We start from the raw sequence: 13311 nt of genomic DNA, 5'->3' as shown, positions 1-13311 counted from the left end.
ATGCACAGAGGGGATACTGGTTGCATGGCAGTTGGAAATAGTTTCACCACAATATCACCCATACAGACCTCCCTGCTGATCTATTTGAGAAAAGGTAAAGATTTCCTATGGGAAAAGGGGGTATCAGCTACTAATTGGGATGAAGTTCAATCCTTAGTTACAGTTCCTCTTTAAGGCAGGGAACATACTAGACGTGTTTGTAAACGTTTTGCCGCAATCAGCAAAATGCGCACGATTCTACAGGCTATTGAAGTCAATAGCCTTGCACGGAAAACACGCGCGTTGCGTCTGTACATTCGCGTTTGCTTTGCGTTTTCCAAACACAGTTTTCTGCTTTTACCTGCACGTTCGCATACAGTGCATGCTGCCACAAACGCGACAATGTATGCGGAATTTTCAATGCGCTAAACGTGAACGCAAAAATCAGACGGAAACCTGGGAATCGCAGGGGAAAACGGCCCTGCAAGTGTGTTCCCTGCCCAAAGTATCTTTATAAAAATAGGCCTTATGTGCCTTAATTGACAATGTAATCAAGGACCTTATGCACATCTAGAATCATGAGTACCTCTCCGAAACAAGTAAAATATTCATACCTGGAGATTGGAATACTACTGCTTACATTATATACAGTGGTGTGAAAAACTATTTGCCCCCTTCCTGATTTCTTATTCTTTTGCATGTTTGTCACACTTAAATGTTTCTGCTCATCAAAAACCGTTAATTATTAGTCAAAGATAACATAATTGAACACAAAATGTAGTTTTAAATGATAGTTTTTATTATTTAGTGAGAAAATAAAACTCAAAACCTACATGGAGCTGTGTGAAAAAGAAATTGCCTCCTGAACCTAATAACTGGTTGGGCCACCCTTAGCAGCAATAACTGCAATCAAGTGTTTGCGATAACTTGCAACAAGTCTTTTACAGCGCTCTGGAGGAATTTTGGCCTACTCGTCTTTGCAGAATTGTTGTAATTCAACTTTGAGGGTTATCTAACATGAACCGCCTTTTTAAGGTCATGCCACAACATCTCAATAGGATTCAGGTCAGGACTTTGACTAGGCCACTCCAAAGTCTTCATTTTGTTTTTCTTCAGCCATTCAGAGGTGGATTTGCTGGTGTGTTTTGGGTCATTGTCCTGCTTCAGCACCCAAGATCGCTTCAGCTTGAGTTGACAAACAGATGGCCGGACATTCTCCTTCAGGATTTTTTGGTAAACAGTAGAATTCATAGTTCCATCACAGCAAGCCTTCCAGGTCCTGAAGCAGCAAAACAACCCCAGACCATCACACTACCACCACCATATTTTACTGTTGGTATGATGTTCTTTTGCTGAAATGCTGTGTTACTTCTACGCCAGATGTAACGGGACACGCACCTTCCAAAAAGTTCAACTTTTGTCTCGTCGGTCCAGGTATTTTCCCAAAAGTCTTGGCAATCATTGAGATGTTTTTTAGCAAAATTGAGACGAGCCTTAATGTTCTTTTTGCTTAACCACTTGAGGACCTAGGGCTTTCTACCCCTTAAGGACCGGCCACTTTTTCTCCATTCAGACCACTGCAGCTTTCACGGTTTATTGCTCGCTCATACAACCTACCACCTAAATGAATTTTGGCTCCTTTTCTTGTCACTAATAAAGCTTTCTTTTGCTGCTATTTGATTGCTCCTGCGATTTTTACTTTTTATTATATTCATCAAAAAAGACATGAATTTTGGCAAAAAAATGATTTTTTTAACTTTCTGTGCTGACATTTTTCAAATAAAGTAAAATTTCTGTATACATGCAGCGCGAAAAATGTGGACAAACATGTTTTTGATTAAAAAAAACCCATTCAGTGTATATTTATTGGTTTGGGTAAAAGTTATAGCGTTTACAAACTCTGGTGCAAAAAGTGAATTTTCCCATTTTCAAGCATCTCTGACTTTTCTGACCCCCTGTCATGTTTCATGAGGGGCTAGAATTCCAGGATAGTATAAATACCCCCCAAATGACCCCATTTTGGAAAGAAGACATCCCAAAGTATTCATTGAGAGGCATAGTGAGTTCATAGAAGATATTGTTTTTTGTCACAAGTAAGCGGAAAATGACACTTTGTGAGAAAAAAAAAAAAAGTTTCCATTTCTTCTAACTTGCGACATAAAAAAATGAAATCTGCCACGGACTCACCATGCCCCTCTCTGAATACCTTGAAGGGTCTACTTTCCAAAATGGGGTCATTTGTGGGGTGTGTTTACTGTCCTGACATTTTGGGGGGTGCTAAATTGTAAGCACCCCTGTAAAGCCTAAAGGTGCTCATTGGACTTTGGACCCCTTAGCGCAGTTAGGCTGCAAAAAAGTGCCACACATGTGGTATTGCCGTACTCAGAAGTAGTATAATGTGTTTTGGGGTGTATTTTTACACATACCCATGCTGGGTGGGAGAAATATCTCTGTAAATGACAATTTGTTAATTTTTTTTACACACAATTGTCCATTTACAGAGATCTTTCTCCCACTCAGCATGGGTATGTGTAAAAATACACCACAAAACACATTATACTACTTCTCCTGAGTACGGCGATACCACATGTGTGGCACTTTTTTGCACCCTAACTGCGCTAAAGGGTCCAAAGTCCAATGAGTACCTTTAGGATTTCACAGGTCATTTTGAGAAATTTCGTTTCAAGACTACTCCTCACGGTTTAGGGCCCCTAAAATGCCAGGGCAGTATAGGAACCCCACAAATGACCCTATTTTAGAAAGAAGACACCCCAAGGTATTCCGTTAGGAGTATGGTGAGTTCATAGAAGATTTAATTTTTTGTCAAAAGTTAGCGGAAAATGACACTTTGTGAAAAAACACAATTAAAATCAATTTCCGCTAACTTGTGACAAAAAATAAAATCTTCTATGAACTCGCCATACTACTAACGGAATACCTTGGGGTGTCTTCTTTCTAAAATGGGGTCATTTGTGGGGTTCCTATACTGCCCTGGCATTTTAGGGGCCCTAAACCGTGAGGAGTAGTCTTGAAACGAAATTTCTCAAAAATGACCTGTGAAATCCTAAAGGTACTCATTGGACTTTGGGCCCTTTAGCGCAGTTAGGGTGCAAAAAAGTGCCACACATGTGGTATCGCCATACTCGGGAGAAGTAGTACAATGTGTTTTGGGGTGTATTTTTACACATACCCATGCTGGGTGGGAGAAATACCTCTGTAAATGGACAATTGTGTGTAAAAAAAATCAAAAGATTGTCATTTACAGAGGTATTTCTCCCACCCAGCATGGGTATGTGTAAAAATACACCCCAAAACACATTATACTACTTCTCCCGAGTACGGCGATACCACATGTGTGGCACTTTTTTGCACCCTAACTGCACTAAGGGGCCCAAAGTCCAATGCGTACCTTTAGGATTTCACAGGTCATTTTTGTTTCAAGACTACTCCTCGCGGTTTAGGGCCCCTAAAATGCCAGGGCAGTATAGGAACCCCACTAATGACCCCATTTTAGAAGGAAGACACCCCAAGGTATTCCGTTAGGAGTATGGTGAGTTCATAGAAGTTTTTATTTTTTTGTCACAAGTTAGTGGAAATTGATTTTAATAGTTTTTTTTCACAAAGTGTCATTTTCCGCTAACTTGTGACAAAAAATAAAATCTTCTATGAACTCACCATACTCCGTACGGAATACCTTTGGGTGTCTTCTTTCTAGAATGGGGTCATTTGTGGGGTTCCTATACTGCCCTGGCATTTTAGGGGCCCTAAACCGTGAGTAGTAGTCTTGAAACCAAATGTCGCAAAATGACCTGTGAAATCCTAAAGGTACTCATTGGACTTTGGGCCCCTTAGCGTACTTAGGGTGTAAAAAAGTGCCACACATGTGGTACCGCCGTACTCAGGAGAAGTAGTATAATGCGTTTTGGGGTGTATTTTTACACATACCCATGCTAAGTGGGAGAAATATCTCTGTAAATGACAATTGTTTGGTTTTTTTTACACACAATTGTCCATTTACATAGAAATTTCTCCCACCCAGCATGGGTATGTGTAAAAATACACCCCAAAACACATTATACTACTTTTCCTGAGTACGGCGGTACCACATGTGTGACACTTTTTTGCAGCCTAGGTGCGCTAAGGGGCCCAACGTCCTATTCACAGGTCATTTTGAGGCATTTGTTTTCTAGACTACTCCTCGCGGTTTAGGGCCCCTAAAATGCCAGGGCAGTATAGGAACCCCACAAGTGACCCCATTTTAGAAAGAAGACACCCCAAGGTATTCTGTTAGGTGTATGACGAGTTCATAGAAGATTTTATTTTTTTGTCAAAAGTTAGCGGAAAGTGACACTTTGTGGAAAAAAAACAATAAAAATCAATTTCCGCTAACTTTTGACAAAAAATAAAATCTTCTATGAACTCGTCATACACCTAACAGAATACCTTGGGGTGTCTTTTTTTCTAAAATGGGGACACTTGTGGGGTTCCTATACCGCCCTGGCATTTTACGGGCCCAAAACCGTGAGTAGTCTGGAAACCAAATGTCTCAAAATGACTGTTCAGGGGTATAAGCATCTGCAAATTTTGATGACAGGTGGTCTATGAGGGGGCGAATTTTGTGGAACCGGTCATAAGCAGGGTGGCCTTTTAGATGACAGGTTGTATTGGGCCTGATCTGATGGATAGGAGTGCTAGGGGGGTGACAGGAGGTGATTGATGGGTGTCTCAGGGGGTGGTTAGAGGGGAAAATAGATGCAATCAATGCACTGGGGAGGTGATCGGAAGGGGGTCTGAGGGGGATCTGAGGGTTTGGCCGAGTGATCAGGAGCCCACACGGGGCAAATTAGGGCCTGATCTGATGGGTAGGTGTGCTAGGGGGTGACAGGAGGTGATTGATGGGTGTCTCAAGGTGTGATTAGAGGGGGGAATAGATGCAAGCAATGCACTGGCGAGGTGATCAGGGCTGGGGTCTGAGGGCATTCTGAGGGTGTGGGCGGGTGATAGAGTGCCCCAGGGGCAGATAGGGGTCTAATCTGATAGGTAGCAGTGACAGGGGGTGATTGATGGGTAATTAGTGGGTGTTTAGGGTAGAGAACAGATGTAAACACTGCACTTGGGAGGTGATCGGACGTCGGATCTGCGAGCGATCTATTGGTGTGGGTGGGTGATCAGATTGCCCGCAAGGGGCAGGTTAGGGGCTGATTGATGGGTGGCAGTGACAGCGGGTGATTGATGGGTGGCAGTGACAGGGGGCGATTGATGGGTGGCAGTGACAGGGGGTGATTGATGGGTGATTGACAGGTGATTGACAGGTGATTGACAGGTAATCAGTGGGTTATTACAGGGGAGAACAGATGTAAATATTGCACTGGCGAATTGATAAGGGGGGGTCTGAGGGTAATCTGAGCGTGTAGGCGGGTGATTGGGTGCCCGCAAGGGGCAGATTAGGGTCTGATCTGATGGGTAACAGTGACAGGTGGTGATAGGGGGTGATTGATGAGTGATTGATGGGTAATTAGTGGGTGTTTAGAGGAGAGTAAACGCTGCGCTTGGGTGGTGATCTGATGTCGGATCTGCGGGCGATCTATTGGTGTGGGTGGGTAATCAGATTGCCCGCAAGGGGCAGGTTAGGGGCTGATTGTTGGGTGGCAGTGACAGGGGGTGATTGATGGGTGGCAGTGACAGGGGGTGATTGATGGGTGATTGACAGGTGATTGACAGGTGATCAGTGGGTTATTACAGGGAAGGATAGATGTAAATAATGCCCTGGCGAATTGATAAGGGGGGGGTCTGAGGGTAATCTGAGCGTGTAGGCGGGTGATTGGGTGCCCGCAAGGGGCAGATTAGGATCTGATCTGATAGGTAACAGTGATAGGGGGTGATTGATGGGTAATTAGTGGGTGTTTAGAGAAGATAACAGATGTAAACAATACATTTGGGAGGTAATCTGACGGCGGGTTTGCGGGCGATCTAATGGTGTGGGTGGGTGATCAGATTGCCCGCAAGGGGCAGGTTAGGGGCTGATTGATGGGTGGCAGTGACAGGGGGTGATTGATGGGTGATAGGTGATTGACAGGTGATCAGTGGGTTATTACAGGGAAGAACAGATGTAATGAATGCACTGGTGAATTGATAAGGGGGGGTCTGAGGGCAATCTGAGCGTGTGGGCGGGTGATTAGGTGCCCGCAAGGGGCAGATTAGGGTCTGATCTGATAGGTAAAAGTGACAGGTGGTGATAGGGGGTGATTGATGGGTAATTAGTGTGTGTTTAGAGGAGAGAATAGATGTAAACAATGGATTTGGGAGGTGATCTGATGTCGGATCTGCGGGCGATCTATTGGTGTGGGGGGGTGATCAGATTGCCCGCAAGGGGCAGGTTAGGGGCTGATTGATGGGTGGCAGTGACAGGGGGTGATTGACAGGTGATTGACAGGTGATCAGGGGGGATAGATGCATACAGTGCATGGGGGGGGGGGGGTCTGGGGAGAATCTGGGGGGTGGGGGGGTGATCAGGAGGGAGCAGGGGGGGGTATAAAAAAAAATAGCGTTGACAGATAGTGACAGGGAGTGATTGATGGGTGATTAGGGGGGTGATTGGGTGCAAACAGGGGTCTGGGGGGTGGGCAGGGGGGGGTCTGATGGGTGCTGTGGGCGATCTGGGGCGGGGGGGGGAGAAAATCAGTGTGCTTGGTGCAGACTAGGGTGGCTGCAGCCTGCCCTGGTGGTCCCTCGGACATTGGGACCACCAGGGCAGGAGGCAGCCTGTATAATACACTTTGTAAACATTACAAAGTGTATTATACACTTTGTATGCGGCGATCGTCGGGTTAACATCCCGCCGGCGCTTCCGTATGGCCGGCGGGATGTTGCGGCGAGTGAGCGGCGACAGGCGGAGGATCGCGTCACGGATGACGCGATCGCTCCGCCCATGCCCAAACAAGGACCGCCGCCATTTGTCAATACGGCGGTCCTTGCGGCGTCTGCTTCCCGGCCGCCATTTGTCTATACGGCGGTCGGGAAGTAGTTAAAAGTGGTTTGCGCCTTGGAGATCTGCCATGCAGGCGTTTTTTGCCCAGTCTCTTTCTTATGGTGGAGTCGTGAACACTGACCTTAATTGAGGCAAGTGAGGCCTGCAGTTCTTTAGATGTTGTCCTGGGGTCTTTTGTGGCCTCTCGGATGAGTTTTCTCTGCGCTCTTGGGGTAATATTGGTCGGCCAGCCACTCCTGGGAAGGTTCATCACTGTTCCACGTTTTTGCCATTTGTGGATAATGGCTCTCACTGTGGTCTGCTGGAGTCCCAAAGCTTTAGAAATGGCTTTATAACCTTTACCAGACTGATAGATCTCAATTACAGTACTTTTGTTCTCATTTGTTCCTGAATTTCTTTGGATCTTGGCATGATGTCTAGCTTTTGAGGTGCTTTTGGTCTACTTCTCTGTGTTAGATAGCTCCTATTTAAGTGATTTCTTGATTGAAACAGGTGTGGCAGTAATCAGGCATGGGGGTGACTACAGAAATTGAACTCAGGTGTGATAAACCACAGTTAAGTTATTTTTTAACAAGGGGGGCAATCACTTTTTCACACAGGGCCATGTAGATTTGGAGGGTTTTTTTCTCACTAAATAATAAAAACCATCATTTAAAACTGCATTTTGTGTTCAATTATGTCTTCTTTGACTAATAGTTAACGGTTTTTGATGAGCAGAAACATTTAAGTGTGACAAACATGCAAATCAGGAGGGGGCAAATAGTTTTTCACACCACTGTATATTGTCAGCTAATAAAAGGCATCTCCTGCTACAGTATATACCGTAGTATGTGACATTAGTAGACTGTAAGTTTCCCTTCTGCTGCTTTCACTTTCCTGGTGTGTAGCCACACTGGCATGCTAATGAATGCTGTCAGTCCACCATGCAGGGAAGAGTGTTTTTATTTTATGCGCATTACTTATTGCTGAAAGTGATGAGCCAAAAACACATTTGCCAAAAGAAACAGAGGTCTGTACAGTGAATCTGCATTCCAACAGACACAGGCCTCATTTCCACATCTCCCAGCAGGTTCACCCAGGAAAGCTCCTTGTGAATTACTGATAAACCTCATCCATTAGTGAGGTGAGATGTGCCTTGTGCATAATGTAGTGGAGAGCCCTAATTGCTGTGTTGAATTGTAAATAAGGGGTCACCCTGTATTCAGTGGCCAGAATAGACTTCTCACATGTATTATGCATCCTTGCAGACAGCTGCTCCACCCTGTGTGATGTGGGAGCAGCAGTGTGGAATGCTCTCACTATAAACAAGGCTGTACTGATTGAATACATGTGTGGGAAATGCCAGGGCAGGGTCATGACAGATTCCCATCCTCGCCATTTCCTCCACAGGAAACTGTCTGACCCTGGAAACCCCCCTCCCCAAAACAATCTGCATTGCTTCCTCTCATGTGACAGGCCCACAGAATTCAGGTGCATGATGGGTGCTGAAACATTAGATGGACCGGCGTGACCCCATCGCCTATCAATTCCAAGACAACAGCGGAGCGTTCCATAAACTTGGCTTCTTTGAGATGTGTGTCCAGCTACAGAGCCAAGGGCCCCTGCTGACACTGTACAATGGTCTGTGCCAAGCAGCATGTACAGAAAGGGGAAATGAGCTACAAGATTAGTGCTGTTGGTGAATAAAGAAGAAATCACTCAAATATATACAATAATAGTGTACTGCTCCCACCCCCTAAAGCAGGTTGAAACAGTTGAGAATTGAGGAAAGGGAGATGAGATAGAAAGCTGTAGGAACAACACAGAGAGGCAGAAATAAGAGTGAGAGGAAGGACAAAGGGTGAGAGTGTTGCAAGGTGGAAGATGGAGGTCAGTTGGGCACCGAACGATGGCTCGCCCTGCTGCCACTGAAACACCGGGCTGTGTTAGATACTATTCCCCTGAGACGTAGCAACTCTGAAATAAACGTGATTCGGGGTCTGGCTGACGCCGGCACCCACATTATATTTAAAATCCTGCTGCGCGGCCATAGACGTTTTAGCATTACGTCTATGGTGTGCCCAGGTCAGGCGTAGCGGAGGGAACAGTGACCTGCTTCAGATAAAGAAATGTAAGACTGGGAGAACGCTTGTCTTTTGCAGAAAAGCATGACCTCTCTGTCTTGTGTGTTTCTGCATTTTTTTTTTTACATTTGGTTGTGCATTATAGTATCCTTTTGCAATTTTTTTTTTATAATCTCTTTTAAATGGACAAAAATACAATATCGTATTTATTTTATACAACAACAAAAAGTGCTTTATCTCTCTTCTTACTCCACCTGCCAGAAACTGCTCTATTGTATGTCAGGCCATTGTCTCTCCTCCCCTTCCATTGCAACAGAGTGAACTGCTGGGCTATAGCCTATGGACAGGTCTGTATAGCACTCGGCTCTGAACGGTCAATTGAGGAATTGAGTCTCTTTTTCTACACTTATGATCGCAACTGGTTTCAATATCAGGAATAACTTGGAATCTTTAATACAGTGGATCGATTGATACCACTGATCTGAATGGTTTTATCAAAAAATATGTTCATTTGTCAAAAAAATACTGTAATAATTTGGCAAAAAAAAATAAAAAGTGCACTGCTTCCAACTGGGAAGAGCAGTGATTATTATTATTATTTATTGCATTTGTAAAGCACTAACATATTACGCAGCGCTGGACAATATGAACAAGAAGCAAATTTTGGTAAAACTTGTATGCTATGAAAGGATATCCGAGTTGAAAAATTAAATGAAGCTTTACTTACCTGGGGCGTCTTCCAGCCCTTAGAAGTCATTTGTGTCCCTCACCGCAGCTCCGGTCCTCTCCTGGGTCTCGCTGGCACCCTCTGAGGGACGTCATGAGCATATTGTGCAGGTGCTCAACAATCTTTAGAGGCTGCCAGCGGGATACCGGAGATGGGGTGAGGGACACAAATGACTTCTAGGAGCTGGAAGAAGCCCCAAGTAAGGCTACATTATTCACCTCGGCAATCCGGTGCCCATGTACCAATTTCCCAGCAGATTTGATCATTAAATCTGCGGGAGAATAACGTTCCAACATGGCCGTCCAATCATAATTTTCATCCAAAATCAGTTGAAATAGATTGCTCCGGATGGAAAAATTGTGCTCAAAAAAGGGCACATCGGTACTTTGATGGGCAACTGACAGACACCCCCACCATTGAAAATAGAACACTCCCGGGGCTCCTGCAGAGCATTGGCAGCAGAGCACACTAACCCGTCTGTCAGCGCACTCCGTCCAGTGTCCTTTCCAGGGCTGTGGAGTCGGAGTTGGAGTCGGAGAGTCAGAGTCTGAGCAATTTTGGGTACCTGGAGTCGGAGTCGTGGTTCCATAAACTAAGGAGTCGGGAGTCGGATGATTTTTGTACAAAATCCACTGCCCTGGTAAGTATTAGAATAAGGAGTCGGAGTCGAGCCATTTTGGGTACCTGGAGTCGGAGTCGGTGGTTTCAAAAACTGAGGAGTCGGAGTCAGATGATTTTTGTACCGACTCCACAGCCCTGGTCCTTTCTCCATCCCCGCTGGGGGCACATATATGTTGCGTGACTATGTATATGTTACTGGGAACAGGCGGCCCATGGGGATGGAGAGAGGACACAGGAGGGAGCACACTGGCAGACAGGCTGAGTGCACTCTGCAGGGTCTCCGGGGGACCACAAGATGTGGGAGGGCCTGCCTGTCCACCCTGTACTGCGGCGGTTCTATAGAATAGATTTCAAGCTAAAATTTGCAGTGTGGCCAAAATCTGATCAGAGAGGCATCTAATACTATCAGAAGTATCTATCAATGGGTCAGATCAGGTGATCATCTGCAAGTGTATGGCCACCTTAAAGCCAAGTGCACACATCCATCTTGATCAGTCAATGACTGGTAAATTATACTCCCTCCATGTAGTTTTTGGAGCTTACCTACACAATCTGTACAAAGTATTTAAAATCTGGCCTTATATTACATAGAAGTGGTAAAATTAACCAATCAAGATTGGATTGTGTACTGGGCTTAAGAAATGGGCCAATCCAGAGCAGCAGCAATTGGCCCAATAGCTGAGCAGTGTCCACTGTCAGTGGAGAGGAAAGGAGGGATGACAGACTGGCACATGAGCAAGCAGTTTCCAGGTAAGCACGATTGACATTCCTCACTTTCCGTCTAGCCATCTGATCGTACAGTTCGCTAAATAATGCTGGGAGTAGCTGCACACAGACACACACTAGAGTCTAATCGGAGACAGCGTCCAATTACTCAGATGGGGATCATCTAATGTGTTTGAGGCTTCATACAACCCGCAGAAATGAACCAGTTTTGCCATAGATCTTTCTGGACGACGGGTTTGTAGATAGTGCCACAGACAATGAGGATGCCATAGTAAATCAGGCCAGAAGCATTATAGTAAGGGAATCTGCATTAGAAGCTGGCATTTTCAGCAAGCAGATCAGCAGCTTTCCCTCTTTCCATATGACAGGTGCACTTTCAGTCACCCTGCCTGGAAGCTGAAAACACATTCAGTGAGTCACCCGTGAAATGATGGGGATGCAGTAGATGACGCCAGTGACTAATTCTCAATTAGCAATGAACACAATTAGCAGACAGCCACTTCTTCCGAGGCAGCCAGAATACAGCATATAATTTACTAACAAAGGACGTGGCTGCCAGGATAGGCAGCAGCCAATCAGCACACGTATACATACACGCATTCACTGCCACGCAGCACAACCCCTTCCACTCGCTAAATACAGAAGAACTGCATCTCCTTAGGAAACATGTAAAAGAAATACATTTTATTTCACCACTTGCATCTCACAGATTCAGACTCAAATCAATAATTTAAAAAAAAAAAAAAATTGTGAAAGAAATGGAAGTCGTCTTAGTCCTGGGTTATCATCCATAATGTAGCCATGGAGAAATGCGAAAGCGTCAGAAGGAAGCCATGGCAACCAGAAGACTGCTTTGTTTTTTCTTGTGAAATGACAGGTAAGCTCTGATTGGCTGCCGTGGTACACACCTCCACTTTATGCACACCTAGTAAAATGAGCATTTTAAATGTGGATGTCTTTTACTGTAATTCTCTTTTCCCCAGGAATGGTGCGATAACGCAAGATAATTCTGGGACTTTATCAGCAGTGTTTCTGTAGATCTATCAATCTGATATATGATATCTTGGGACTGTCACTTCTACACAGGTTTTGTAGCCATGGAGGCCAGTTGGAACTTTATAAAAAATAAATTGGGTTTAAACTAAGCTAGATTTAGGCCTCGTTCACACTATACGCGTTGCTGTGCGCATTTCGGCAACGCGTATGGTGTGCTGACATGCAGGAACATCAGAACGGCATATACAGCACTGTCTGATGTTCACACTATATGCGTGGCGCTATCACACTGCTGCATGCATTTGTAGGCAAGGCGCTGGGCTGACCCATTCACTGTGCAACGCAGTGGCGAAGATGGCGTATGCGATCACACGTGTTGCATTTTCATCAAGACAAAGAACATTTATATCGTGCTTTTCTCCTCGCAGACTCAAAAGCGCCAGAGCTGCAGCCACAAGGACGCACTCTATAGGCAGTAGCAGTGTTAGGGAAAGGATTCCTTACTGAAAAGGTGCTGAATAAAGCTTTTTTTCCATGGACTGTTGAACCGTGTGCTCAGCAAGCAGTTACCAGGCAACAGTGAGCAGTTGTGAGAGTTTGAGAGGCATTTCACTGCCTATCACCTGTCTGTGGAAATGAGGCCTAAGAGCCGAGATTCAAACCGAGGTCTCCTGTGTCAGAGGCAGAGCCCATAAGCAGTAAACTATCCCGCCACTGCAATCATCTGCATTTCACTATGTGAACAAGGCCTTGCCCCATTATGGTACAACTTGCAAACCTGGTGTTATGCTTAAAATATGGTAAATAAAATCACAGGAAACAGAAAAAACTGCAGTGGAAATTTTAGCAGTGGTTATGGAGCTACATTACAGGCAGTAAAAATAAATACCATAGGAAGAAAGAGGTATCAAATTGTACCTGAATATTGGACTAAAATGCATTTTACATTCTCTCCATAATTATCTACATACCTTCACTTTGTCTCTGTGCAGTCACACTGCCTGACTCTGCTCGTATAGAACAATTATTAATTTTTGATAAAATGATCCTGCAACAAACAGAAATCCACAGACAATCAGGTGGTGGAAGTTTAAGGTCATACAATTGTTCAGCTTTTATAAAGGCGGACAATCATAACAGTCCTGATGGTATAATCGTGTTCAGTCTCTCCACATCTGTGTAGTGTGAAAATCCTGTAAAAAGTATCTTTG

The 13311-nt window shown here is 44.7% G+C and overlaps 1 protein-coding gene across 3 annotated transcripts in view; it reads right to left on the bottom strand.

Annotated features, from left to right (window-relative positions):
- The window catches only part of STX6 (syntaxin 6), a 79870-nt gene that overhangs the window by 7079 nt on the left and 59480 nt on the right, over positions 1-13311 (bottom strand). Inside the window, exons 8-9 of one of the 3 annotated variants that reach the window (XM_068239707.1) lie at positions 13072-13148; positions 11851-12029 (exon numbers count right to left, since the gene is read on the bottom strand). In XM_068239707.1, coding sequence (XP_068095808.1) covers positions 13093-13148 — 56 coding nt within the window. In that variant the 3' untranslated portion in view covers positions 11851-12029; positions 13072-13092. Of the gene's footprint in view, positions 1-11831; positions 13149-13311 lie in introns of those variants that run through there. The other 2 variants (XM_068239706.1, XM_068239705.1) reach the window with 2 other exon arrangements.

The sequence above is a fragment of the Hyperolius riggenbachi genome, chromosome 6 (genome assembly GCF_040937935.1).
Source record: "Hyperolius riggenbachi isolate aHypRig1 chromosome 6, aHypRig1.pri, whole genome shotgun sequence".
In the NCBI taxonomy this organism is placed as follows: Eukaryota; Metazoa; Chordata; class Amphibia; order Anura; family Hyperoliidae; genus Hyperolius; species Hyperolius riggenbachi.
This window is presented reverse-complemented; position numbering and strand designations above follow the sequence as displayed.